Here is a 27,821-nt window from a genome sequence, read left to right on the forward strand (position 1 = left end):
TTGATGTGGATCAGTTTGAGTTTATCTTAAGAGTTTGTTGAACGTTTTGGATATGTAGAGTAACATGGATTTCATCACATTTGAGGAGTTTGGGGGTGTTGGGTTTTTTAAGATTTTATTTTAATTTTTTTAAAATATTTTATTTATTTATCCGACAGAGAGAGATCACAAGTAGGCAGAGAGAGGGGGAAGAAGCAGGCTCCCTGCTGAGTAGAGAGCCCGATGCGGGGCTCCATCCCAGGACCCTGACATCATGACCTGAGCCAAAGGCAGAGGCTTTAGCCCACTAAGCCACCTAAGTGCCCCTACAATTTTATTTTTAAGAGCCTCTACACTTCATGTGTGGCTTGAATCCACAATCCTGAGATCACCAACTGAACCAACCAAGCGCCCCAGAGGGCCATTAATTCTTTTTTTTTTTTTTTTTTTTAAAGATTTTATTTATTTATTTGTCATAGAGAGAGAAGCGAGAGTGAGCACAGGCAGAGGCAGAGGGAGAAGCAGGCTCCCTGCCAAGCAAGGAGCCCGATGTGGGACTCGATCCCAGGACGCTGGGATCATGACCTGAGCCGAAGGCAGCTGCTTAACCAACTGAGCCACCCAGGCGTCCCAGAGGGCCATTAATTCTTAAAATACTCTTTCTGGCCCTTTGCCTTCTCCTTTTGAGAGTCTCATCCTGTGTATGTTGGTACATTTGGATGGTTTCCCACTGATCTCTAAGGTTCTTTTCATTTTTCTTCATTGTTGTATTTCTTTACTCAGGCTCTGTAATTTCAATTGACTTATCTTCAGGTTTGCTGAATTTTTTTCTCCTTGATCAGATCTTTTGTATTCCAGCTAGTAGATTTTCCATTTCAGTCCGTCCGTCCTTCCTTCCTTCCTTCCTTCCTTCCTTCCTTCCTTCCTTTTTTTCCCTCCATCCCTTCTTTCCTTCCTTCTAATAAGAATTTATTTGGGGGGCGCCTGGGTGGCTCAGTGGGTTAAAGCCTCTGCCTTCGGCTCAGGTCATGATCTCAGGGTCCTGGGATCGAGCCCCACATCGGGCTCTCTGCTCAGCAGGGAGCCTGCTTCCTCCTCTCTCTCTGCCTGCCTCTCTGCCTACTTGTGATCTTTGTCTGTCAAATAAATAAAATCTTAAAAAAAATATATAATTTATTTGGAGTGCCTGGGTGGCTCAGTTAAGCATCTGCCTTCTGCTCAGGTCATGATCCCAGGATCGAGCCCCACATTTGGCTCCCTGCTCAGTGGGGAGCCTGCTTCTCCCTCTCCCAGCCCTCCCACCCTCTGCTAATGCTCCCTCTAGCTATCTCTCCCTCAAATAAATACAATCTTAAAAGAAATAAAATCTGTTTTTTAAGATTGTATTTATTTGAGAGAGCATAAGCAGGCTGGAGGCAGAGGGAGAAGCAGACTCTCCATTGAGCAGGGAACCTGATGAGGGGCTCTATCCCAGGATCCTGGGGTCATGACCTGAGCCAAAGGTAGACATTTAACAAACTGAACCACCCAGGTGCCCATGAAAGAGATTTTATTAAATACTCATAAGCAGAAACAACTATCCCAGTCTTTGCAGATGGGCTCTTGTTTATGTTGAGACATACCTTCAAAACAGGCAGTTTACAAGTTTTCTTAGTCCTCACTACATGTGCATAGTCTGAAGGTCAGCAAGAGATGACTTGAATGAATCTCAGCAAGAGATGCTGAGCTCCCAGCACTGAACCTGCCCATGGCCTTCTAGATTCCCCAGAATATACTGGAGCTTTTTAAAGTCCTTATTCCCAAAGGATTTCCTTTACCAGTCTTTGCTCCCAGGCTTTTTGCTTTGTCTTTTGTTTGCCACAGTTGTTATTCCTTGCCCTAGGTGGCTTTGGCTATTTCGTTTGCCTTTGACTTTTTTTTTTTTTTTTTTTTAAGATTTTTGTTTATTTATTTGACAGATCTCAGGCAGAGAGACAAGCAGAGAAAGAGGGGAAGCAGGCTTCCTGCCAAGCAGAGAGCCTGTGGGACTTGATCCCAGGACCCTGAGATCACGACCTGAGCCAAAGGCAGAGGCCCAATCCACTGAGCCACCAAGGTGCCCCTGCCTTTAACAGTGTTTTTAACAGATGCCAGTTCAGCACTTTTAAAATCATAAATTTTTATGATATTTGAACTATATACCCCAATTTTTTTTTTTAAGTGAGCATTATACCCAGCATGGGCCTTGAACTCACAACCCCGAAATTAAGAGTCATATGCTCGGGGTGCCTGGATGGTGCATTCGATTAAGTGTCCAACTCTTGGTTTCGGCTCAGGTTGTGATCTCAGGTCAGGGGATCAAGCCCCACATCAGGTTTAGAATGGAATTTGAGACTCCCTCCTCCTCCCTCTGCCCTTCCCCACTGTGAGTGTGCTCTCTCGCCTGTGCATGCTTTCTTTCTTTCTCTAAAATAAATCTGGGGCGCTTGGGTGGCTCAGTGGGTTAAAGCTTCTGCCTTAGGCTCAGGTCATGATCCCAGGGTCCTGGGATCAAGCCCTGCATCGGGCGCTCTGCTCGGCAGGGAGCCTGCTTCCCCCCCACCCCCGCCTGCCTGTCTGCCTACTTGTGATCTCTGTCAAATAAATAAATAAAATCTTTAAAAGTAAATAAATAAATGAATAAATCTTTAAAAAAGGTATGTGCACTATAGACTGAGCCGACTACGTGACCCTATATACCCAGTTTTTAAAAACAACAGAACACACAGAGAATGAAGTATGAAGAATGTGATCCAAGATGGGTCAAGAACAAGTCATAGAAGAAAATTTAAAATTTGATAACATTGCCTTACATTAGAACACCTTGTATTCAATAATTGTAAATCCATCTAGTTCTGAAAGTAAATGATCCTTACCCCTGGCTTTCACTTGCCTGCCTGTAGCTGGAAATGTGGTCTGGTCAGCAGTTGTTCCTTCCCTCAGTTGTCTAAGGTATAAGATCAGTGTTCAGGTTTCAGTTCGTTCTTCTTGGTTTCAGTTGTGATTTGTTTCCCAAATACTGCTTGACAGAGTAATTTATTTACGGTCCTTCATGGACTTTTTCACTAGGATCTATACCAAAGCTACTGCTTGTTTGATGAGTTGATAATGAGCAAAAAGCTGACCAGGGGCCTGTCAAATGCAGGGATTGGGCCCTTTTTTGCTAAACTTGGTTTAGATTTTATTTGTTACTGGTATGCAACAAACGAAGAGGGAGGGGAGTCCCCTGGGTTTCTCAAACTATAGAATTTGCTGAGGCAGATTTTTCATTGTTCACAGAAGCTTGGGCTCATATATCGTATGGAAATTTTTTTTCTTTAAAAAAGTAGATCGCGCGGGGCGCCTGGGTGGCTCAGTGGGTTAAGCCGCTGCCTTCGGCTCAGGTCATGATCCCAGGTCCTGGGTTTGAGCCCCGCATCGGGCTTTCTGCTCAGCAGAGAGCCTGCTTCCTCCTCTCTCTCTGCCTGCCTCTCTGCCTACTTGTGATTTCTCTCTGTCAAATAAATAAATAAAATCTTAAAAAAAAAAAAAAAAAGTAGATCGCGGGGCGGCTGGGTGGCTCAGTGGGTTAAGCCATTGCCTTCGGCTCGGGTCATGATCCCTGGGTCCTGGGATCGAGTTCCGCATTGGGCTCTCTGCTCAGCGGGGAGCCTGCTTCCCTGTCTCTCTCTCTGCCTGCCTCTGTCTACTGTGATCTCTCTCTGTCAAATAAATAAATAAAATCTTTAAAAAAAAAAAGATTGCAGAGGCGCCTGGGTGGTTCAGTCCTTGGGCATCTGCCTTCAGCTCATGTCTTGATCCCAGTGTCCTGGGATTGAGCCCCATATCAGGCTCCTTGTTCGGCGGGAATCCTGCTTTTCCCTCTCCCACTCCCCCTGCTTGTGTTCTCTCTCTAGCTGTGTCTCTCTCTGTCAAATAAATAAAAATTTTTAAAGATTTTATTTATTTGACAGAGATATAGAGAGCGCAGGTAAGCAGAGTGGCAGGCAGAGGGAGAGAGAGAAGCAGTCTCTCTGCTAAGCAGGGAACCTGACTCACGGCTCGATCCCAGGACCCTGGAATCATGACCTGAGCTGAAGGCAGCCGCTTAACTAACTGAGCCACCCTGGTGCCCCAATAAAATATTTTTTTAAAAAGTAGATTGCAGGGGTGCCTGGGTGGCTCAGTGGGTTAGGCCTCTGCTTTCAGCTCAGGTCATGATCTCAGTGTCCTGGGGTTGAGCTCCCACATCGGGCTCTCTGCTCAGCGGGGAGCCTGCTTCCTCCTCTTTCTCTGCCTGCCTCTATGCCTACTTGTGATCTCTTTCTCTGTCAAATAAATAAATAAAATCTTTTTATAAAAAAAGTAGATTGCATTTATATATAGATGGACTTCCAGTGATTGAGGCTTATTTAAAAACAAGTTTGACATATTTCTAGATGGACAAATCTCACACCTATGGTTGCTACTTACCTACCCAATTCCATTTAAATATTGAATATCCTGTAGTCAGTGCTAAACTTTTTTTTTTTTTTTTTTTTTTTTTTTTTAAACTAAAGCTGTAAGACTAAAGCTGTAAGTCACTTGTTAATGCTGTGGTCATCTGAAAGGGAGGATTTAACAGGTGTGAGTTAGAATAGGATGCGTGTTGGGAAAATAACAAAAAGCTGCTATACATTGCAATGTCTCTGAGCATAATGATCAGCTCATATGCAGAGTAAACAAAGTTACATCCACTCATATGGTTTCACTTATTTGTGGAGCATAACAAATAGCATGGAGGACAAGGGGAGATGGAGAGGAGAAGGGAGTTGAGGGAAATTGGAAGGGGAGGTGAACCATGAGAGACTATGGACTCTGAAAAACGATCTGAGAATTTTGAAGGGGTTGGGGGTGGGAGGTTAGGGGCACCAGGTGGGTATTGTAGAGGGCACGGATTGCATGGAGCACTGGGTGTGGTGCAAAAATAATGAATACTGTTATGCTGAAAAAATAAAAAAACTAAAAATAATTAAAAACAACAACAACAAAAAAGTTACATCCAGTTGCAAAACAGGATTGACTGGTGTTTTTCATAATATTTGAGTTTAATCTAAAATGGAATGCCTGTCATATGAGAATGAGTAATTTCTTTCAGAGGAACTGATTGGTTTTTAGTCAGAACTTGTTACCCAAAAAAAGGATTTTATTTCATCCAAGATAAATGATAAATAAAAAATATCAAAGATATCCATCGGGGTGCCTGGGTGGCTCAGTCATTAAGCGTCTGCCTTCGGCTCAGGTCATGATCCCAGGGTCCTGGGATTGAGCCCTGAATAGGGCTCTCTGCTCAGCGGGAAGCCTGCTTCTCCCTCTCACGCCCCCTGCTTCTGTTCCCTCTCTCGCTGTATCTCTGTCTTTAAAAAAAAAAAGAAAGAAAGATATCCATAGTCTGTTTTCTGTCTTGTCTGCTTTTATAGTGCCTCTTTTTCCTAACCCAAATCATGTTTTCTTTTTTAAGATTTTTTTTTTTTTTTTTTTTTTTTTGACAGAGATCACAAGTAGGCAGAGAGGCAGGCAGAGAAAGAGGAGGAAGCAGCTCCCTGCTGAGCAGAGAGCCCAATGCGGGGTTCGATCCCAGGACCCTGAGATCATGACCTGAGCCGAAAGCAGAGGCTTAACCCACTGAGCCACCCAGACACCCTCCCAGATCATGTTTTCATTCTACCCACACTCTAGCACTTAAATCTTAGTCCGTCTCTGCCTCTCTTTCATATGTATACAGTATAACTAGGGCAGAAGATCTTACTAATTTTTAGTTGAAGACCTCTTAACTAAAAATGTCACTACCATGATGGTATTGTAAGTAGTAGTCAGTATTTCAGAATATACTTGTGTGTGTCAGGCTAGGAAACCGCCCCCCCCCTCAGCTTAAGAGACTAAATTCATATCATATGAATGGTATGAGTTTTTATTATACTAACACAGTCTTTTTTTTTTTTTTTTAGATTTTATTTATTTATTTGACAGAGATCACAAGTAGACAGAGAGGCAGGCAGAGAGAAAGGAGGAAGCAGGCTCCCCTCTGAGCAGAGAGCCCGATGCGGGGCTGGATCCCAGGACCCTGAGATCATGACCTGAGCCGAAGGCAGAGGCTTTAACCCACTGAGCCACCCAGGTGCCCCTATACTAACACAGTCTTAAGGATAAGTCCATGAAATGAATCTAAAGAAGGGGCACCTGGCTGGCTCAGTCAGTAGGGTATGTGATCCTTGATATCAGGGTTGTTGTGAGTTTGACTTGGGGCTTGATATCGACCCTGAGATCATTACCAGAGCCCAGATCAAGAGTTGAATGCTTAACTGACTGAGCCATGCAGATTCCCCAGGTCTTAAGATTTTTTTTTTTTTAAGATTTTATTTATTTATTTGACAGAGAGAAATCACAAGTAGGCAGAGAGGCAGGCAGAGAGAGAGGAGGAAGCAGGCTCCCCACTGAGCAGAGAGCCCGATGCGGGGCTGGATCCCAGGACCTGGGATCATGACCCGAGCCGAAGGCAGCGGCTTAACCCACTGAGCCACCCAGGCGCCCCTTAAGATTTTTTTTTTTTTTTAAGATTTTTATTTATTTATTTGACAGAGAGATCACAAGTAGGCAGAATCAGGCAGAGAGAGAGAGAGAGAAGCAGGCTCCCCGCTAAGCAAGGAGCCTGATGCAGGTCTCGATCCCAGGACACTGAGGTCATGACCTGAGCCGAAGGCAGCGGCTCAATCCACTGAGCCACCCAGACGCCCCGGCCTTAAGATTTTTAAAACTCTGTCCTCATGCTAGGTATGCTGATTCCTCCCTTTGGTGCCAGTCACACTGCTGTTTGATTTTATATGCAAATGACTCTTGTTAAATGTAAGCCCAGGTTTAGCAATTTCATTTCTACAATTAGAATCTGAAACTTACGCTTCAAACTTTTGTTTTATTTATTTATTTATTTATTTATTTATTTTTATTTATTTATTTTTTAAAAGATTTTATTTATTTATCTGACAGAGAAAGAGACAGTGAGAGAGGGAACACAATCAGGGAATGGGAGAGGGAGAAGCAGGCTTCCCGTGGAGCAGGGAGCCCAATGCAGGGCTCAATCCCAGGACCCTGGGATCATTACCTGAGCCAAAGGGAGATGCCCAACGACTGAGCCACCCAGGCACCCCTGCTTCAAACTTTGAGCCACCAATATATCAGCTGGGTTAGGTCATGTTACCACCTATTGAGTAGTGTATAAGAATCTGCTCTGCTTTTACTCACATAAAAAGAGATTGGATGCTTGAGCTAGTTGGAGTCTGTTTGTTGTTTGTGGCTGTGCGGGGGTTTGCTATTGTCTTGAAGACTGATGAGCCTGTAGCCCATGGAAGGAGGAAGTCGCAGAAGCTGACCCTGATCGGTAGCAGGTCTTTAGGTCCATTGGTGCAGCAGATTTCAGGGCTAAGCTAGGAAGACTGCTTCTGATCCCTGCAGAAAGAGGAAGCAGAAAAACAATCTCAAAATGGAAAGTGTCCTCCAGGAAGGCAGAGGAGAAGAGCAGTGTGCAATGAAGAAGAAGCCCACCCTTTCGGAGGTGGGAGCCTGGAGGAAGTATTAGAGTGGGTTGGCCCCCCCCAACAATGTTGTTAGAGAGGATATGTCCAGTAGGCTTATCAGTAATCTTGACATAGATGGAGATGCCGATGGAATGGTTCATGGAGGAGATGAGAGAGAACCAAGGAGGAAAATTAGGGAACTTCATTTGAGGTATAGCTTTCACATTGTTATAGGGGATCCCCCTCACTGAGACCGTCATAATGAGTTTTACTTTATGCCTTGAATGCTGAGGTTAATAATAATAAACTCTCTGCTTCCCAAAGTTGCATTTTCTTGAGGTACCCTTTACTGTGAACTTGTGATGTTCTGTCATTTTTCTTCTGGAAAATTCATTTTGACTTAGTCTGGAAGTTTTTCTGTCAGCAGGGGAGTTTCATCAACTTTCATGGAAAGATATTTATTACATACTATAAAAGTAATAAAAGAGTTTAAAAGGGAGTCTGTAGGGGCGCCGGGGTGGCTTAGTTGGGTAAGTGTTTTGCCTTTGGCTCAGGTCATGATCCCAGAGTCCTGGGATGGTGTCCTACATTGGGCTCCCTGCTCAGTGGTCAGTCTGTTTCTCCCTCTACCCCTCCCCTGCCCATGATCTCTCTCACACTTGCTCTCTCAAAATCTTTAAAGAGAAAAAGTCTGTAGATAATATCTCATTTAAAACCATGCATATTGCATAGATTAGATGCTTGACACTCACTGTACAGTGGACAAATCTAGACATGGAAGGACTTGACAGAGATAAAGCAAATAGAGAGTATGCTATGAAGTCAAAAGATCCAGAATAGTAAAAGGATGGCTCAGTTGATTAAGCTTCCGACTCTTAGTTTCAGCTCAGGTCATGATCTCAGGGTTGTGAGATTGAGCCCAGGTTCCACATTCAGCACAGATTCTGCTTGAGATTCTTTCCCCCTCTTTCTCTCTCTCTCTCTCTCAAATAAATAAATCTTTAAAAGAAAAAAAAAAAAAAAGAATAAAAGATCCAGAGCACTCTGTTCCTTGGAACTGAGGAACCAAGAGGTTATTAAAATCTGTTTTCAGGGCGCTTAGGTGGCTCAGTCATTAAGTGTCTGCCTTTGGTTTGGGTCATGATCCCAGAGTCCTGCGATTGAGCCCTGCGTTGAGCTCCTTACTCGGGGGGGAAGCCTCTCCCTTCTCCCTCTCCTCCTGCTTGTGTTCCCTCTCTTTTTTTTTTTTTTTTTTTTAAATATTTTATTTATTATTTGAGAGAGAATGAGAGAGAGCATGAGAGAGGGGGAGGGTCAGAGGGAGAAGCAGATTCCCTGCAGAGCAGGGAACCTGATGCGGGACTTGATCCTGGGACCAGGATCATGACCTGAGCCGAAGGCAGTTGCTTAACCAACTAAGCCACCCAGGCGCCCCATTGTGTTCCCTCTCTTGTTCTCTGTCTGTCAAATAAATAAATAAGATATATTTTTTTAAAAAGTCTGTTTTCATTTGCAGTCTCTGGGCTTTTTGATACCAGTTTTTAAAAGTTGAATTTGCTTTTCTTTTTATTTATTTATTTGTTTGTTTGTTTGTTTGACAGAGATCACAAGTAGGCAGAGAGGCAGGCAGAGAGAGAGAGGAGGAAGCAGGCTCCCCGCAGAGCAGAGAGCCCGATGTGGGGCTCCATCCCAGGACCCTGGGATCATGACCTGAGCCGAAGGCAGAGGCTTTAACCCACTGAGCCACCCAGGCGCCCCTGAATCTGCTTTTCATAAAGTAGAGTTTAAAAGGGAGTGACTTAAGTCTTCCACATCATGCTTATTTTATAAAGCAAGGCATATCTAATATTTTAAAAATCAGATGATTTGGGAGTTACGTTCAAAGAGTTGATTACCGTCGATGGTTACCAGAAAATACTAGATGAATCTAGGCTGTTGCAGCTATTTCTTAAACATTAAGATCATTTGAGAAAAAAACTGAAGCTTTCCAATTGCTTGATATATCACGTGCATCTGGTACCTAACTGTGATGCCTGGTGGTGACAGAGGTTAGTTAAGAACTGAAAGAATGACTGGGGCGCCTGGGTGGCTCAGTGGGTTAAGCCTCTGCCTTCGGCTCAGGTCATGATCTCAGGATCCTAGGATCGAGTCCCGCATCGGGCTCTCTGCTCAGCGGAGAACCTGCTTCCTCCTCTATCTCTCTCTCTGCCTGCCTCTCTGCCTGCTTGTGATCTCTCTCTGTGAAATAAATAAAATAAAAAAAAAAAAAAGAACTGAAAGAATGATTGACAAAATTAACTATTCTTCTTTGAAGGTTAAAAACGACAACTAACGCCAGCCATGAAAGATCCAAGTCGCAGCAGTACTAGCCCAAGCATCATCAATGAAGATGTGATTATTAATGGTCATTCTCATGAAGATGACAATCCATTTGCAGAGTACATGTGGATGGAAAATGAAGAGGAATTCAACAGACAAGTTAGTTTTGTGTACAAACATGATCTTTCTCATAGCCCATGACAGCCCTCAATTTGGTTGTACTTGTCCCTGTAGTTTGTTTTTCATCTGGTCCCTTATATATATGGATTTATATGCCACCACTCCTATTTTATTTGAATGCTGATTACTACCAGGTTTATCTGCTCACTGAAATAACTTAGGGAGCTTTTTGCAGGGTCCCACACCAGATATTCTCATTCAGGAGTACTGGGGTGGAGCCTGGAAAACTTGTTTTTTAAAAGCTCCCAGATCTGGGGACACCTGCCTGGTACAGTCACATTGCGATTCTTGATCTCAGGTTTGTGAGTTCAAGCCCCATGTTGGGTGTAGAGATTAGTAAAAAATAAAACTAAATAAAATAAAATAGAATTTTATTAATATTAATTAATTATATGTAATAATTAATTAATTTAAAATAAAAACTAAAACTAAAAAAAAAAAAAAACCCTCCCAGATGGTTCCATTGTGCAGTTAGGTTTGGAAACTACTGCTTGCATCAGCCAGATTGCTCTTAAGAGAATATAAATCAAGAACAGACGGGCATAGGTACTAACGTACAGAATTGTGCTATTTTTTTCTCTTGAGGTTCTTAATTTGATAAGCCTAAAAACCTGACACCACTTTTACCTTTAGATCGTGCTCTTACATTGATAATGTTGTCTTTTATTCCCATATTTCTGGCATCTGTTTCCATCTTGTGTCTAGTTCATCCCTGATTGTGGCTTTGGTAATCAGTAGCCAGTTTGATTTTACCATAAATCTGTTTTTGGTTTGTTTTTAATTACCCATGCCCCAACCCTACCTTCTATAGAATTTTAGTCATTTTTGGGTTGGGTTAGGGTTTGTGTAGTTTTAAAGTATCACAGGTAATTCTGACAAATTCCTCAGTGAAAACACTCCTTTATTTATTACTTCCCCATCACTCTAAGTAGAAAAAAGAATATTCTGCTAAGACAAAGACCACAAACTCCTTCTTCCCTAGTCTTGTGGTAAATGTTTCTTTTTCTTGGCACAGAAGCAGAGGAGAACGTTACAATATTGTGGTTTTAAGTGCTTTAATTCAAGATATTTTAAGCTGTTCCTAGTGATGCTTTACCAAATGTTCTATAAATTACCCTTTATATATTATAAATCCAGATAGAAGAGGAGTTATGGGAAGAAGAATTTATTGAACGCTGCTTCCAAGAAATGCTGGAAGAAGAAGAAGAACATGAGTGGTTTATTCCAGCTCGAGATCTCCCACAAACTATGGACCAAATCCAAGACCAATTTAATGACCTTGTTATCAGTGATGGCTCTTCTCTGGAAGATCTTGTGGTAAAGTTATTTTTCATCTTTTTAAAAACTAGCTCATCCTTCCCATAAGTGGAAAAGCCAGCAGTCATCTGTTTAAGAAGAGTTCTACAAGTTTCTTCCCCTTCGGAAATTTTACTGCTTCTTACTATGGAAGCAGGAGCCTCCTGGTCTCCTCCTCACTTATGACATGGAGTGACTTCTGACGACACTCTGGGGCTAGTCTCAGACTAACAAACTTCTTGCAGACTAACAAACTTCTTGCAGTTGCTTTTAGTTTTAATAACTGTGTTGTCCTGGGATATGTAAATATCTTAAAGCATTAATCCAAAAGAAGTATACAGTATGTCCATGTGACTTGCCTGTACAAAAGTAGCTTGATAAAGAGGTTTTGCTCTTTAATTTTGCCTTAAACATTTGGCGAGATTTTCAAAATTTTATCTGAAAGGTGAAAATTTGGATTTTTTTTTCCCCGACCCAAGATTTTTCATTGAGTTACACTAACTCCCATTTAGAACTGGGATTTAATAGGGACTTTTATAAGCTCTTGGCAGAAAAGGAACACAAACTTATTCGCATTTTTATCTATTTTCCATGTTTTGTTGCTGGGGATGGTATATTTGCAGTAAAAGGTATTTTTAGGAATTATGACAGATAAACAGTAGTACAAGGGTAGAACCTGAAGAGTTGTTTGCTAAAATTAAGATAAAATGATTTGAAGTCCTAATGTTGACCTTTCTGACCATATTGACAATCTCTAATTGCTTTTACCAGATAGTTCTTTGGAATTTACTCCTAGACTCTGAAATATTTTTTGCAGTTGTTGTCTTTTCACTGTGCAGTGATTTCCTACCCTGGCGATACATCATAATTACCTGTGAAACATTAAAGAGAAAAATAAGTCCCTCAGCTACATCCCAGACTTGTAGAATCAGTTGTCTAGGCATGCTGAGTTTTAAAAAGCACTCCTAGTGCATACTGCCAGCCTGCCCCATCAGGCATTTGGGAACCATTCTTCTAAAGGGCTATTTGAAGAACATAGAAATTTACATTGTAGTATAGACTTGTTGCAGTAAATGACAGTAACCCAGTTGAGCAGATGTGTGATATGAATAGTCCATTGAGATATGCTTGCTTATGCCTGCATTAGTCATTCCACAAATAATCCTGGTTACTCTGATGAGTAAAGTCCTTTGCTGGTCATAATGTATAACTTTTTTTTTTTTTTTTAATTTTTCAAAGATTTTGTTTATTTGACAGAGAGATCACAGGTAGGCAGAGAGAGAGGGGAAGCAGGCTCCCAGCGGGGCTCGATCCCAGGACCCTGAGATCATGACCTGAGCCGAAGGCAGAGGCTTAACCCACTGAGCCACCCAGGTGCCCCGTAATGTATAACTTTAATATGGACCCAGTATAATTGCCTAGAAACTGGTTTGTTCGACTCGACTTGGTTTATTTGAAATTATGTTAATTCCTTCTCATTCTTTTGTAGCTGCCAAAAGACACATTGAAGAACACTGCTTTTTAATTTAAACCTCACACTTTAAAGTTTAGAAATAATTCACTTGAGAGAAGTGAGACTATGTATGTCCTGTCCAAGGAAATGGTTGTGTATAATTATGAAACTAAAATTAAATTATTGCTCCAACATGTTATTTAATATGCTTTGGTCTTGAAGTAAGTGATATAGGGGGTTCAGATTCCCTCTAAAAGCCTCTCAGCATTCCTACATTTCAGGGCCTGGAATACATCTTGATTTCTTTTCATCTTTTGTCAACTGTGGTGGAGGCAAATTTCCAGCTATTCTCAGTATACTGATATGTCTGTCTAGGAAAATAAAGATTTAAAGGTATAGAATGGTGGCTCTTAGAGACTTTGGCCCATTCTTCTTTTAAGAGTCCCAGAGAAAGTGACTTATCCAGCCTTTCATAGGAAGCTAGTTAGAACAGTGACGAAATTCCATCTTTGGTCTTCTGATTCCCCATGTAGTTTTCTTTTCCTGTTACAAACCTTGCTTCCTGTGGGAATTAGAATACAGCAATTTTAGAAAGATAACTCCATGTTTTTAGTGAGGATCATGAGCAAAATTAATCCATAAACAATTCTCCAATCTACTTTAATCATCATTTCAACCCTTGTTTAATATTGTTGCGTAGTATGAAATGGTTAAAATCAAATATAGTTAAATGAACAGAATTCCTCATTCTGTGACACCTTTTCAGTTTGTGTGAAGTTAGTGGGTTTCTGGTTACCCTTTAGCAAACTTAATTTCAGTTCCTACTTTCATTTTAGAAGGTGATAAATTTTCATATAAATACATAGTTTATCTCTAGTTCGTTCTTTCCCTGCTATAGATAGATTTTGGGGGTTAAGTTTAACCTTACAATCTGAGTTCTTTTGTTTTATATTTTTTGGAAGATATTTTTGCATGTGGATCTGGGTTGAATGCTTCTAAATATCTGAAGCCATCTGTTAATGAATTTGCTTTTTTTTTTTTATGTACTTATTTTCCAGGTCAAGAGCAATCTGAATCCAAATGCAAAGGAGTTTGTTCCTGGGGTGAAGTACTAAAATATTTGAGTAGACGGGGCCCTCTTTTGGTGGATGTAGCACAATTTCCACACTGTGAAGGCAGTATTAGAAGACTTAATTGTAAAAGCTCTCTCTTGTCACTGTGTTACACTTATGCATTGCCAAAGTTTTGTTAGTCTTGCATGCTTAATAAAAGTGCTGAGACTGTTATTAAGTAATAAGCTGTCAAACATTTACTGAAAATAGGATTGGCCCCATGGCTTGATGTGAAGACAGCGAGGAAAGAAGCACCAGTCAAAGTGACAAAGCACCAAATTAAAATGACCTCTAAATCTTAGTGAATTGTCTTTTTTGAGGCTAAACTAGTCCCTTAGGGTTAGCGAATGCTTGTTGATGTCTAAACTTTTTAAAAATGAGTACATTTAAATTAAGTTCTAGTTGTTAGGTATATTTCTAAGTTCAGACTTCAGTTTGCATTTGTAACTATCAAAAAGGATCTCCTTTTTCTGAAGAAGGCCTTGTTAATTTGAAATAATTCTTTATAGACAAGTATGTCTTTGGTTACTGAGGTTATAAGGGTAGTAATCAGATGATAACTAGTCCTGGCTTCGATGGTATTTTTCACCTAAGAAGTAGTTCTTCTAATGTTACATCTGAGGAAGTATGTAATTTGAGAACTGCATCTTCTTCTGAGGAGTCACTGTATCATAGCTGTGCCTATGTGAAGTGCAAACATTTGACCCATCATAATCCCCTGAACAAAGTAATGGTAACATGATTTGAGTGGTGCTTTTCCTTGCTTTGTTAACCATCACTACAATAGTCTACAGCACAACTTTTCTTTTAACAAAGCTAGAACAGTTTTGGCTTCTTAAACTTCATACTTGGGTAGGTTAAGCTGCCATACGTGTTCAGTGTGAATAGTGTTTAAGTTGAAAATATTGTAAAAAAATTATATTTTTTCAAAAATATTTAAAAAAATAAATAATAGTAGAACTGAGCTGATGCTTGTGTTTCTTGGTGCTGGAATGCAGACTCTCCTGTGGTGATTGATACTCACTTTAGTGTGGGCTCAGTACTTCAGGACTACCCTGCTGGCAAGATTTGCTGAGAGCAGGCTTTATTCGATTCCAGAGTGTCAGGTGTGTCCTTATGCGTGTATCTGTCCAAAATACAGTAGTAAAATAAAGCCTGCATCCCCTTCTGTAACCCACCTTGATTGCTTCGGGCTGCAGTCAGTGTCAGGGCAGTTGTAGATACCCATGTTAAGAAACTTTTTGACTGACCAGTATAATAGTAACCTTACTCTAGTATAATCACCTTTGGCTTCTGCCTGTCACAAGCCATTGCTGGTCTGATTGGACTGGTTTGCTATTTTGATTACCTGGACCATCCCTGTTTTCCCCTCACAAGCTTATTTATAATGTTTGTGGCTAATCTTTATTTTGGGATAGGCTGTCAACCATTTAGCAGTTCTCTGGTTCTGCCATACAATTCTGCTTCATGGTCCTACTTAGTTGTTGATAATGCCCTCTGCGCTTTTCTTGAGTTTGTTGGGCTCAAAAATTAAAAAGGCCATGTAGTCTGTTCTGACTCACATTCTCCAGGGAAGGCTCGGGGGTGATCCTTTGGTTTTCCAGGTGCCCTAGTGTTTTTTAGTAGCTCCCTTAAATAAACTAAACAGGTAGGTTTTTTGTTGTTGTTTTTAGTAATTTGGGGGTGCCTGTCTGGCTCAGTCAGTAGAGCATGAGATTCTTGATCCCCATGGGCTCAAACTGACAGCCCTGAGATCAAAGAGTTACATGTTCTGACAGAGCCAACCTGGCACCCCAAAATAGGTAGATCTTTAAGAAACTCTGAAACAAAGTTTTTGGAGCCATGATACAGCCAGTCCCCTCTGTCTTTAATAGCTAAGTACCACAAGTGACACAGCCGGCTGCCAAATGTATAAGGCTTACAGATTCTCTCTCTCTAAACTCAGGCGGGGGCAAATGAGTTAATTTCCACATAGTGCCAGATTGCCATAGTGTAGTGTAATTGGAGATTATAAACCTGAATTAGAGAGGCATTGTAACCTAATGGTTAAGAGCACAGACTAGCCAGACTTCTAGATGTGAATCCAGTGATCATGGACAAGTCACTTAACCATTCTCTGCCTTAGTTTCCACCTGTTTAAAATGGTTGTATTAACAGGGGCACCTGGCTGGCTCAGTTGGAAGAGCACATGACTCTTGATCTCAGGGTTGTGAGTTTGAGCTCCATGCTGGGTGTGATATATTAGTAAAAAAAAAAATAAAGAGGCACCTGGGTGGCTTGGTTGGTTAGGCATGTTTTTGGCTCAGGTCATGAATTTGGGGTCCTGGGATTGAGCCTCAAGTCAGGCTCCCTGCCCAGTGAGGAGTCTGTTTCTCTCTCTGCCCCTCCCTCTACTTGGACTCTCAAATAAAATCTTTTTTTTTTTTAACTTTTTTTTTTTTTTTTTTAAGACTTTACCTATTTCTTTGACAGAGGTCACAAGTAGGCAGAGAAGCAGGCAGTGGCAGGGGGAGAGCAGGCTCCCCCACTGAGCAGAGAGCCCGATGTGGGGCTCGATCCCGGGACCCTGAGATTATGACCTGAGCTGAAAGCAGAGGGTTAACCAGAGGTTTAACCTGAACCACCCAGGCACCCCTAAAATCTTTTTTAAAAAATTATTGAAAAAATAAAATGGCGGTAATAACAGTGTCTGTCTCAGGAGTCTGTAGTTAATTAAGCACTTACGAGAGTCCCTGGTACATAGAAAGTTCTGCTTAAGTGATTTTTTTTTTTAAAGATTTATTTATTTATGTATTTGACAGATCACAAGTAGGCAGAGAGGCAGGCAGAGAGATGGGGGGAAGCAGGCTTCCCGCCGAGCAGAGAGCCCAGGAGATGTGGGGCTCGATCCCAGGATCCCAGGACCCTGGGATCACTACCTGAGCTGAAGGCAGAAGCTTTAACCTACTGAGCCACCCAGGTGCCCCTAAGTGATTATTTTTACAAGAAAGCTATGTTGTAGGCTTAGCTCTCATTTTGTTGGAACTACTCTTTTTTTTTTTTTTTTTTTTTTAAGATTTATTTATTTGACAGATCACAAGTAGGCAGAGAAGCAGGCAGAGAGAGAGGAGGAAGCAGGCTCCCTGTTGAGCAGAGAGCCCGGTGTGGGACTCAATTCCAGGACCCTGAGATCATGAACTGAGCCAAAGGCAGGGGCTTAACCCACTGAGCCACCCAGGTGCCCTGTTGGAACTTTTCTTGATTTTTTAGGGAAACTGCTCATTAAAACTACTTAGCTGTTTAACTGGAGAGTCAGGCATCTGCATTACAGGTAGAGATGGAAAGTTTGAGAGCATCAGCTATTCCATTTTGAAGCACTTTGGACAGATCATCCCATCACGCCCATGTGGCATAGTTTTAGGGTAATTGAAGTCATCCTGTTACGATTTTAGGGATTTTTATGTTATCACTACTGAAACAAGGCAGCATATATGAGAGAAAGTTTCCTGTTTTGTGCAGTGTATTTCTCAACCTATTTCATGTCATAAAGTGTTATGGGCTTTTGGGTTCTGTTTTGTTTTTAGCATATTGGAGTACACAGATGGGGCTACCTGTGGCTAGAGTTTATGGCTCAAGGGCTGAAGTTGACTCATTTCCTGCATAGACACCCAGAAGGCTGAAGGGGTCAATATGTCAGCATACTTGTAACCTCTTAGTGACCCACACCAGTTGGAAAGTTCTACTCTCATTATGAAATGGTTAAGGAATTGCACTCAAAATCTGTATATTGACGTTTTACACAGTGTACCTTTCCCTTAAAGACAGTCAAATAGGTCACAAAAACAGAAGCTGAGTAGTTTTGTTTTTCTTTGGTTAAAGTATAAAAATATTGTGTGTTTGTTTTTTTTTAACCCTCCTACAAAAGACAGTCTTAACACACATCCTACCTTTACTAGGAGTAATTTTTTAGACTTTGGTGCATGCAGATCCAGTTTGTATATTTTCTGGAATGTCTTCTGAAACTGGAGGCTGGGTTTTCGACCTTGAAGAAAATCCTTTGAAGACTGGGCAGATAGGAATGTATTTCAGAAAGGCAATCCTTTTTACAATGTTCATCCCAATGGGGAAGTCATAGCTCTTGAGGCTGGTGGACATCTCACTGTTGGCATGGGCCCCAGCTTTCCACTGTATCAGACCTCGTTCTTCTAGGCTCCCTGAAATAGAACAGTGAGGTTGTCAGGGCCAGCAGCCCTCCACTATCTCCGTTCCATACTTCCATAACCTAGTCCTGAGACAGATTTCTGGAATCCATTGTCTTCATTCTCAAGTATTTTCTGGGACTGGAAGGTTACTAAATCCATGATTTCTCAGATCTTAACATGGTCAGAACTCTAGGAAACCCTAAAAGTAATACTGATTCTAATTAGTATCTATTGTGTATCTGTAGTGTGCCAGGCTCTGTGCTAAGTGCTTTAATTTCATCATCTCATTTCTTCAAAACATAACTGTGGGGGCACCTGGGTGGCTCAGTGGGTTAAGCCTCTGCCTTGGGCTCAGGTCATGATCTCAGGGTCCTGGGATTGAGCCCCGCATCAGGCTCTCTGCTCAGCGGTGAGCCTGCTTCCCTCTCTCTCTGCCTGCCTCTCTGCCTACTTGTGATCTCTCTCTCTCTCTCTCTTTCTGTCAAATGAATAAAAAAAAAAAAAAATTAAAAAAAAAATAACTGTGGAAGGTATACAGGCACTATTATACATATTTTTATGAAGAAACAGGCAGAAAGGTTAATTGGCAACTTAACATCTCTAGTATGGGGCTAGTATGTGCTAAGCTGATGAGGACCAATAGTACCCAGTCTGCTTTGGGGTCAAGGAGGGCTATTGAGAAACACTATAATCAGTATTAATATTCAATATTAGGAATCCATATTTGGAAAATAAACTCATTTTTATAATACAAACCTCAGAGTCAAGCCAAGTAAAATCTTTGTTGGTAGTATGGATACACAAAAGATTATTTACATCTAGGGGAATGCTCCCTCAGGAGGTAGGGGAGGGGTGCCTGAGGTCTCAGGTTTTCACAAGAGGACTGGGGTGGAAGAAGAATGATGCAGTGTAAATCTAGAGGAAGAGGGGGTTCTACTAGCCCCACTAGCATTTGCTGAACTAATGTGCCCTTCTAAGTTTGGGCTGTAGATGGGGAAAGAGCAAATGCAAAGCGGCCCATCAGCAAAATGCCATCACACAGAAGAAAGTATGTGATTCCATAATTAAGGAATTCTGATTTGGCCAGACCTGGGTGTGAATTCAGGTTGCGTGACCTTAGGCAAGTGATTTGACCACTCGGAGCTTCAGATTCATCAATGCACATTGAAGGACTACTGAGGATTTTGTAGCACAACATAATGATCCCTGGAAGAGATGGTTGCTGATAGGCAGTTGGGTTGAATGATGGGGATATGAGGACCTCACGCAGTCTGAGGCTGTTAACATCTGGGTAGCTTAATCCAGCTATCCAGATCACAAAGAAGCCCCTCTGTATACAGCTGTCCACCTGAGGCCTTCCATCTCCCCATATTCCCTGGGCATTGAGGCTGCCACTTCTTTACCTCTGGTCCGCAGCCTGGCTTTCTCTCAATGGGGAGGGGCAGGTACCTCCCATTAGTCCTTGGGATAGCTGCTACCAAGAGTTATCACATCATCTGATGCTAAAATCCCTAAAAGGGCCATGGCACCTAGGCCCTTCCTGCCCATGCTCCAACCCTGCAGCTGTGTTTAGGCTGGTAAGTGGTGAGGGATGGAGGACCATCATCCTGCTGCTCCCATCCCTCATCTCCCTGGACTGATGCAGTTTTTAACCTGTGCCTCCACAGAGCTTTCCCTTTCAGGTCCCCTGAAACCCTCCAACAGAGGCAGTATGGTGCAGTGGATGGGACACAAGCCATAGACTGCATCCAATGGACTTTGTTAGAATCTCAGATTTGCGACCTTTTAAATCTGCAAACATTGTGAATGTTGGTGAGTCACTTAACATCTGTGATTCTGTTTCCTTGCGAAATGGTGTTGATAGTTTCTGCCTAACAGGATGGTTTTTGAGAGTGAAGCGAGACATAGTTTCATGCCTGACCCATAGTAAATGTTTGGTAAATGTTAACTATGCTTGTTACTCATTAGAACATGGAAAATTCATTACTCATTAATACAATTGGTGGCATTTGGTTTTTATATTTTGCAGGACATCTAAACATTGGCCGGAAGGGTTCTCAGGGGCCCACACTAAGTATCCTTCCTCCACAATCCCTGTGAAAACCCTGATACCAAAGAGAATGTTAGGGGCTCTCCTAGTAGTCAAGCGTGATGGGTTGCTGGCATATTTGGAGTGGGTTTTAGCACCCAGATTGATGCTTCATTTGTATCTGGCCTAATGGAAGGAAGCAAAGGCTCCCAAAGGCACCCTTCCCCTGGTGGCTATCAAGAAATGGAGAGGAGGGGTGCCTGGGTGGCTCAGTGGGTTAAAGCCGCTGCCTTCGGCTCAGGTCATGATCCCGGGGTCCTGGGATCGAGCCCCGAGTCGGGCTCTCTGCTCAGCAGGGAGCCTGCTTCCCTTCCTCTCTCTCTGCCTGCCTCTCTGCCTTGTGATCTCTGTCTGTCAAATAAATAAATAAAATCTTAAAAAAAAAAAAAAAAGAAATGGAGAGGAAACAACTCACAGGGTGGGGAATGACTCCCCTAGACCCACCCTCTTCAAGACCTGTAGAGCATGTCTGTGCCTCTGTCCAGCCAGTGGTCTCTTCAGCCCAAGTGGCCCTGCTTCTCTTTGCAGGGCCCTCATTGCCTGGGTCCTGGCCACACTTGTGGTTGTGGGGCCATCTGCTGGAGTGCAGATGAGCCCAGCCTAGTCTTGTGTGTCCCTCCCAGGGCTGACCCATACCTGGCACTGTGTTGTCCAGTATGAAAGCGAGGCACCCACCCACGAACATCTCTGTGGTCAGCAGCACAGTCAGAATCTGGTCCACTTCAGGAATGCCTGTGGAATAGGCCAAGGGCCAGTGGGCATCTTGGCTTCTGGAGACAGAGCTCAGGGACTTTGTTCCCAGTGGTGCAGCTTGTTGACTTCTTTGAGCAGGCATGGAGATGAAAGGGTACAAATCCCAACGTTCACACCTATAATCCCAGGTTTGTTGTCTTGGGACACATCATTTAACTTCTCTGAGCCTCACTTTCCTCCTCTGTCACGTGGACAGGACAGTAGTATCTGTCTTGAACTGTTGTACATATTAAATGAGCACAGGTAAAGCTCCATGCCTGTCCATAGAAAGTGTCTCAGTAAAGGACAGCTGCTCATTCACTTCTCAGCTTCTGCTTCACATCCAGGGTTGGGCAGGATCTGTGGCTGTCGCAGAGTGCCTTTGAGGGAAAGACCCATGCCCAAAGCCCACTACACCTCCCCCACCCCCAGACATTCTGACTAGTGGGGGTACCTGTTTTGATGGTGCCAGGGTTGGACTCCAGGTAATTGGGCAGCGTGAGCCCGAAGAACATGGAAAATCCGAGCACGAACAGGTTGCGGGAGGAGTTCATGTCCACGAACTGCAAGTTGGATAGCCCCACAGCCGTAATCATGCCTGAAGGCACAGGATAACTGCTGGAGCTGCCCCACAGGCAGGGTGGGCTCCTCCACCGCAGAGGGCCTCCCACCCCCACCCACTGGCTACACACCACTCACCAAAAAGGGTGCAGAACATACCCCCCAGTATGGGGTCAGGGAGTGAAGCAAAAAGGGCGGTGAACTTGCCAATTGTGCCCAGGACGAGCATGATCCCCGCACCGTACTGCACCACACGCCGGCTGCCTACCTGCATGGCAGCCGGGGCTAGGGTTAGGCCCTGGAGCGGACCTGGGCTGCTGAGCTTGCGGAGGGAAGGCAGGCAGGGCCTGTCACAAAAGCGAGCATGAAAGGGCCCCAGGCTCATTGTGGGGTTGGATGGCTCATAGGTTGGGTGGGGCTGCAGTACAGGAATGGTGGGGGGGGCACTTTGTGGGGCTCTGGCTTGTGACACCTTGGTAATCCCCAGAACGCCAATGTTGGGGCTGGACGACGTCGACCCGTTGCCTGTGCCCAGCAGCCCTGCGATAATGCAGCAGATGCCTTCGGTGAAGATACCCCTGTAAGGAAAGGTTGAGTTGGGGGCTTGGTCCAGCCTCTGCCCTGGCTTGTGTCCTCCCCTCACCCTGGGCGGGCTGCATGCCTTCTTGGGGACAGTATAAGCTGCAACTATCTGTCTGTAGTACTCCCCACTACAGGCCAGAAGTAGGTCGGGGAGCCAAGAGCCCACATCCAAGCACTAGTCCCAGTGCCCTAGCACTTACTCCCTTAGGTGACTCTGGGCTTCTGTTTCCTCGTCTGTAAAATGCGGATAATAAGGGTACCTGTCTCAGAACAGTTAGTAGACTGCATAGGAAAATGCACATGGAGGGCCAGGCACGTTGAAGATTGTCAGTTTCCCTTAGGCTTCATTACCTCAGCGACTCAAAGCACTCAGACTGAATGATGAGAGCATCCCCATTTCATAAGTATGGAGAACAAGGTCTTGAAAGTATTAGTTCTTGACCAAGTCCACACTTTTGGGTCTCCACCATGTCCCTGCATTTGCTTCCTGAGTGGCCCCTGAGAGGATCAGATGCGGGAGAGGGCTGGTGGCCATACCTGTTGATGGCATGTACAGGAGGGGGTGGGGCACCCGCCAGGCGGGCACAAGCATAGTAATCTCCGATGGACTCGATGATGCCTGCCAGTGTGGCACTGAACATTCCCAGGACAGCAGCCGCAGTCACTGTGGGCAGGCCCCACTGACCTGGATCAGGAGGAGATAGAAGGGGGTGATGCAGTGCCGCTGGGTGGGCCAGGGAGGGGACTGGGCAGTATTTGGGGGGATGAGGGGGGTGAAGTGACCTTGAGCTGGGGTGGGGGCTAGACAGTCCTGAGAGCTCATTTGGGATCCCTCAGAGTTGTGAAGCTGGAGTGAGGCTTTGAGGAAAACACTCTGGCACACTAGAAATGTGCACCTAATGCTCATTATGTCGTCAACTGGATTGGTGTCATCAGGGGCCCCTTAGATGGTCTCAGCTGGAGGCAGAGGGGGCCAGGTGGGGTGGCTCACAGGGGTAGGGAATGCGGATCCAGGGTGCAATAGCCATGATGTCTCCTCGTGCATCTGTCCGCGCCTGGAAGCCGTAAGCTGTGGGGTCTGAGGGCAGCACGTTTGTCAGGGTCAGGATGTAGCAGAGCAGCCACACGGTCATGATGGCCAGCACAATCTGAAGTGGGGTGGGGTGAGGAGAGCACTGAGGAGGTCTTGGTCCAGGGGTAACCAGCCCCTACCTCAACCCTAGCCTCCGCCCCTGCCCTAGCTCAGGCCTGGGCCCCCATCCCTGCTCTGGCCCCTGACTGGGACCTCGTCTGTGCTCTGGCTCTAGCTCCTTTGCTGTCCTGGACCTGCCCCCCAACCTTTGCCCTGGACACAAGTCCAGCCCCTGCCCTAGTCCCGGCCCCAAGCCGCCTGTCCTCTCCTCACTCACTGGAAACATCTTGAAGATCTGGATGCGGAAGAGAGTCAGGCCCTTGCCCCAGCGGTAGATAGGCAGCAGGAAGGTGAGGTTACGCAGGTACTGGGAGAAGAGGATGATCAGGAGAATGGAACTGGGGGCAGAAGCACAAAGGAAAGATGGCTGGTAGGCTGGGCTAGGGACAGGACGTGAAGGGGGTGAAAGGGCTAAGGCTGGACAAGGATCAGGCCTGGTGTCTGCTCACCAAGCTGAGATGCCCCAGTGGGAACCAGCTCGGTCACCAGCAGCTTGGAAGACAGACAGGCCAATGAGGGAGACAGTGGGGGTGACCGTGAGAGGTCCTATATAGCTGAGCAGGGCCCCAGGCAGCCCCATCAGCCCGATCACCACCTCCACCGTGCTGGACACTATGATTGCACCCTGGACCTAGAAAAGCAAAGACCAGCTATAACATAGAGGCTATCTCCTCTACATTAAAAAAAAAAAAAAAAAAGCTCCTGGACCACCACCTTGAATCCTCCAAATCAGCAGTGGCTCCTCTCCCATCTAGCCCCCTCCTCAGGTCCAGGTCTCTTCTACCCCAGGTGCAAACCCACCTCTCGTATCCGTGGATGCCAAATATGAGAGGTGTTCAGGGGAAGACTCCAGTTACCGTAGATATCCTCTGGGAGCAGAGACAGGAACACACACATGGCCAGGGAACAGAGAGAGAAAGAGAAGATGCTGCCATGAATGCACCTCAGTGCTCCCGAGCCTCTCCTTTCCAACATAGCCCCCAGAAGTGTGCCCACCTTCTGGGGGGCATTTCCATCTCTCCAGGGCCAGGATGGCTTTGGCTGGGACCAGAAATGCAAAGGCGCTGGCCTGGAACAACGGCAGCCTGGACAGAGAGGCACAGAGCGGCAGGGATGGGGTCGGGGTGGGCAAGGACACAGAGACAGGAGAGATGGGGAAAGAGCAGCACCAAGAGAAGGAGACAGAATCATACCCAGAAGCAGACACAGATGGACAAGGGACAGGGCAGACCTGAGAGAAGTCACTGCAGCCCCAGGCAGGACTATTAATTCTGGGGGCCCAAGGAAGAAAACAAATGGAGTCCCTGGTCCACAAGCTTCCCCCTTTCCTTCTCAGCTCCTGCACTGTGAGGAGCCACGTGCAAGGAAGTAGACAGCTCAGCTCTTGCGCCCAAGTTCCACTCACAACCTTCCTCCATCCTCCCACCACACAACCATCTTTTGGCCACCCAGACCTTGAGTTGTGCGCTCGGGGACAGGGGGCCCCCAGGAGGATGGGCCGTTGAAAAGGCCCACAAAGAACCTAAAAGCTGGGAGTGGGTGGTCCTCATTACCAAAGTAGGGCTTAACAGGGAGAGCCCAGCTAAGGGTACATTCCTTTAAACCCACCAACTCTTTGCCTTTGGGGGGCTTAGGGCCCCAAGGTAGGATCCCAGCTGCCTCGCTCTAAGGCTGGCTTGGGAGTAGGAGGAGCAGGTGGGGGCACTTAGCACCTTTCTCGCCCCCCACCCTGCCCCCAAAAGAGCCCTCAAGAGAAACCACCTGCTCCTGCTGTGTGTGTTTTCACGGTGAGGCGAGGGGCGGGGGCAGGGCAGCTTACCGGATTCCCAGTGTGGTCTGGATGAGGGTGGTGATGCCCACGCAGGTGAAGATCGTCCCGATGAGCTGGCTGACCATGTGCTGGTCCCGGCCCACACACAGTGCCTCAGCCAGGAGGAAGGGCACAGCAATGGTGCCACTGAAGCATGTCAAGTAATGCTAGGTGCAGGGAGAGTGCGTGAGGCAGCTCCCTGGGAACCAGGGAGACCTCAGCTATCCTCACACCTGCCTCAGGGGGCCTGAACCCACACTGCCCCTGGCAAGGTGCTCACCCGGGTCTAAGACTCATACAAGGATTCCCAGAGAGCTACCGTTCACCTCTCTCTTTGGGGTACTAATTCACCCCCAAATATTCCTGTGGCTTCTGTGGAGTGGGTCCTCTCCCCTGGTGACTGACATTCTGCCTGGCAGGTGACACATATTCCCAGGGAAGATCTCTCAGGCCCCATCAGAAACCCCCTCCCCATGCCAGCTTGGGACAGTCACAGCTATTGACCTTAAGTTTCTCTTTCTGTTACCCAAGATAAACTTGGCCAGGAAGCGGGCTAGGATCCTGAGGAGCATGCAGAATGGGGGTGGGGAGGCCCTGTGGGGAAACCCACCTGGAAGCCCAGCAGAATACACAGGTACCAGGGTGGCACATCCTCGATCTTGTACAACATGTCAAACTTGGGCTCTCTGCGCAGGGACTCCGTGGGATCCCTCTCGGAGTTCCCTGCAGAGCCCAGGGACTCATGCTAGGGCAGCAGAGAGAAGTAACTCAGGGTGGAGTGACAGGGACCAGCCAGGTTCATGCTGCCCCAAAATCAATCAGATGGCCTGAATGGCCTGTCAGATGCTCAGTACGCGTTCGAGCCCCACCCTCCCTCACGGTTCATCCACCCAGCTGTCTCTCAGCCTGACTACCCCTGGCTCCCTCCTCACATTCCTTTGTGCAGGGATAAGTCCTCTGTGCTGGCTCCTGGAGGCCTTGGGACCAGAGCATTCCAGCCAAGGGAATGGGCCCCTAAGTCAGTAGGCCCCAACAGCCAACAGGAGAGGGGGCAAGAGAGCTGAAGTCCGTTAACAGGTCCCACCCTTGCCACTGGAAGGTCTTTGGGGTTGCCCTGGGTGTGGGGTGGGTGGTCCTTGCTGGCCCTCAAGCTGGAGTCAGCCCATCTCAAAGCTGATGACTCCTGCACCTTCACTGCCCCCCCCACCCCATCCCCCAACTACTACTTTCAGCTTGGGATAGTCACTCTCAATCAAGTTCATCAGAACTTGTGTCTCTGCCTTCCCAGGGGGAAGGTACCAGCAGGCCCTCTAGCCCCCACCCAACCCTGCCCCCACCCAGCTCCCACCCATTCCCCAGCACCTGTGTCTGGCCCTCCAGGTTCTCCTGGGCCCTCATCTTTGGGGCACAGCTATGAGCAGTTCCTGAGGAAAAGAGGGGATGGCTTTACAAAGGCCAAGGAGGACTTTAGTCCACACATCAGACATTGTTCGAAGTAAATCTGTAACCAGATTCCCAGCTCTGATTGCGAAAGGCAGACCTGAGCAGAGATAAAGTATTAACTCCAGCCCTAGTGGTAAAGGCCACCCAAGCCTCGGTCACATTTCTCTGTGAGCATGCGCCCTTCCCTGCCAGCACCTGAGCCTGGGCGTGGGACCTGTTGTTTCCAAGAGAGGGCCAGGGTGCAGATGAGGAGCGGACAGTTCACCAAGCCCCAGGTGACAGGGAAGAGAATGGTAGTAACCTTAATAAGTCACACTCTGAATGAGACTCTTCCCCACTTTTAATAACAAGTTAATGATTATCATCATCAAAATCACGTTTCTTAATGAGGAATGACTGCCTGCCAAATGTATTCCCGGGTTGAACTCCAGGCACTGGGCGACGTTAAGCTCTTTTACTGCTGAGGAAACAGATCTCGGGAGATGTGATCTGACCGAGGTCACCTAAGTAGCAAGATTTTAGAACATAATTCCTAAAACTCAGGTTAACCTGAACTCCTGAGTTCATGCTATAAATCAGCCATTGGATTCAGAAAAGGGCTGCCTTTCCCATATGGCCACATACCCCTCAGTGTCACAGAGGCACAAAACAGATGGGCCACTGGAGGAGAAGCTGCCCAGGCTGGCCCAGCCTTGTCTGTTCCCTGTGTCAGGATGATTCCCTCCCCACCCTCCCAAGTCAGGACTGGCTGCCTAATGTACAGGACCCGGTGCAAAACGAAAATTTGGGGCCCCCATTCCAAAAGTATTACGAGTTTTTTTTTTTTTTTTTTTTTTTAGTATTATGAATTTTGATACAGCAGAGTATTAAACCAAATCAAACCAAACCTTTCTAAGCACTGGGCCCCATGTGAGTGCCTGTCCCACGGCCGCTGAAGCCTGCCCTGGACTCAGCCTGTCTTGTCCTCCTGGAAGGCCCACTGGCCTGGCCATGGGGGCCAGAGCTGGCTGAAGGGACTTGGGGAGGGTCTGAGGAGCTGGAGCTCCTCAGCTGGTGAGGATTGGGCCTAAGGTTCCTGGTTCTGCTCCCCACTGTGCTGCCCCAGGTCCAGCCCCCCAGGGCCCACCTACTTCTGGGTTGTTGGGCCCACGGCCAGGCCCTGCTCCACAGGCCCTCAGGCAGCCGGGCTCTCCAGCTGGGCAGCAGCTTCATGCTACAGCTGTGGATCCGTCCGCCTGTCCAGCCTCCAACTCTTCCCCTAGCTCCTGCTGCCTATCGTCTGCTTAGCTCCTGCTCTGCTTCCTTGGCTCCTGCTCCCAGGTGTCCCAAAGTTGTCTGACCAGTT

General features: G+C 45.7%; 2 protein-coding genes across 5 annotated transcripts in view; one reads left to right on the forward strand and one right to left on the reverse strand.

Moving 5' to 3' along the window:
- The window catches only part of PAIP2 (poly(A) binding protein interacting protein 2), a 28,495-nt gene extending 13,645 nt beyond the window's left edge, over nucleotides 1-14,850 (forward strand). Inside the window, exons 2-4 of the mRNA XM_047730057.1 lie at nucleotides 9,841-10,004; nucleotides 11,163-11,342; nucleotides 13,833-14,850. Coding sequence (XP_047586013.1) covers nucleotides 9,867-10,004; nucleotides 11,163-11,342; nucleotides 13,833-13,889 — 375 coding nt within the window. The 5' untranslated portion in view covers nucleotides 9,841-9,866 and the 3' untranslated portion in view covers nucleotides 13,890-14,850. The remainder of the gene's footprint in view (nucleotides 1-9,840; nucleotides 10,005-11,162; nucleotides 11,343-13,832) is intronic.
- SLC23A1 (solute carrier family 23 member 1) lies at nucleotides 12,656-27,781 on the reverse strand. 4 transcript variants are annotated; one of them, XR_007127463.1, is made up of 17 exons: nucleotides 27,607-27,781; nucleotides 26,396-26,457; nucleotides 25,644-25,778; nucleotides 25,043-25,200; nucleotides 24,220-24,308; nucleotides 24,025-24,092; nucleotides 23,673-23,854; nucleotides 23,441-23,561; nucleotides 23,023-23,179; nucleotides 22,569-22,716; nucleotides 21,922-22,027; nucleotides 21,588-21,717; nucleotides 21,343-21,486; nucleotides 20,793-20,888; nucleotides 17,813-18,079; nucleotides 14,911-15,012; nucleotides 12,656-13,336 (listed from the first exon to the last, which is right to left on the reverse strand). XR_007127463.1 is itself a non-coding variant. In XM_047730054.1 (16 exons), the coding sequence occupies exons 1-15, from the start codon at nucleotides 27,686-27,688 to the stop codon at nucleotides 17,832-17,834; spliced, it is 1,926 nt and encodes a 641-aa protein (XP_047586010.1). In that variant the 5' UTR covers nucleotides 27,689-27,780; the 3' UTR covers nucleotides 12,656-13,336; nucleotides 17,813-17,831. The 4 variants fall into 4 exon arrangements, 3 of the variants coding, with proteins under 3 accessions (XP_047586010.1, XP_047586012.1, XP_047586011.1); XM_047730054.1 differs by lacking the exon at nucleotides 14,911-15,012 and having other exon boundaries at nucleotides 27,607-27,780; XM_047730055.1 differs by lacking the exons at nucleotides 12,656-13,336; nucleotides 14,911-15,012 and adding an exon at nucleotides 17,046-17,302.
- Nucleotides 27,782-27,821: the final 40 nt, after the last annotated feature.

Source organism: Lutra lutra, chromosome 5 (genome assembly GCF_902655055.1).
Source record: "Lutra lutra chromosome 5, mLutLut1.2, whole genome shotgun sequence".
Taxonomy (NCBI): Eukaryota; Metazoa; Chordata; class Mammalia; order Carnivora; family Mustelidae; genus Lutra; species Lutra lutra.

Bases quoted from the DNA above. Each gene is read 5' to 3' on its own strand.
- SLC23A1 (XM_047730054.1), bottom strand. From the start codon at position 27,688: ATGAAGCTGCTGCCCAGCTGGAGAGCCCGGCTGCCTGAGGGCCTGTGG. The intron at 23,562-23,672 runs GTGAGCAGACAC...TTCTGCCCCCAG, and splicing joins CACTGGGGCATCTCAGCTTG to TTCCATTCTCCTGATCATCC. The intron at 22,717-23,022 runs GTGAGCCACCCC...CTCCTGATCCAG, and splicing joins GATCCGCATTCCCTACCCCT to GTCAGTGGGGCCTGCCCACA.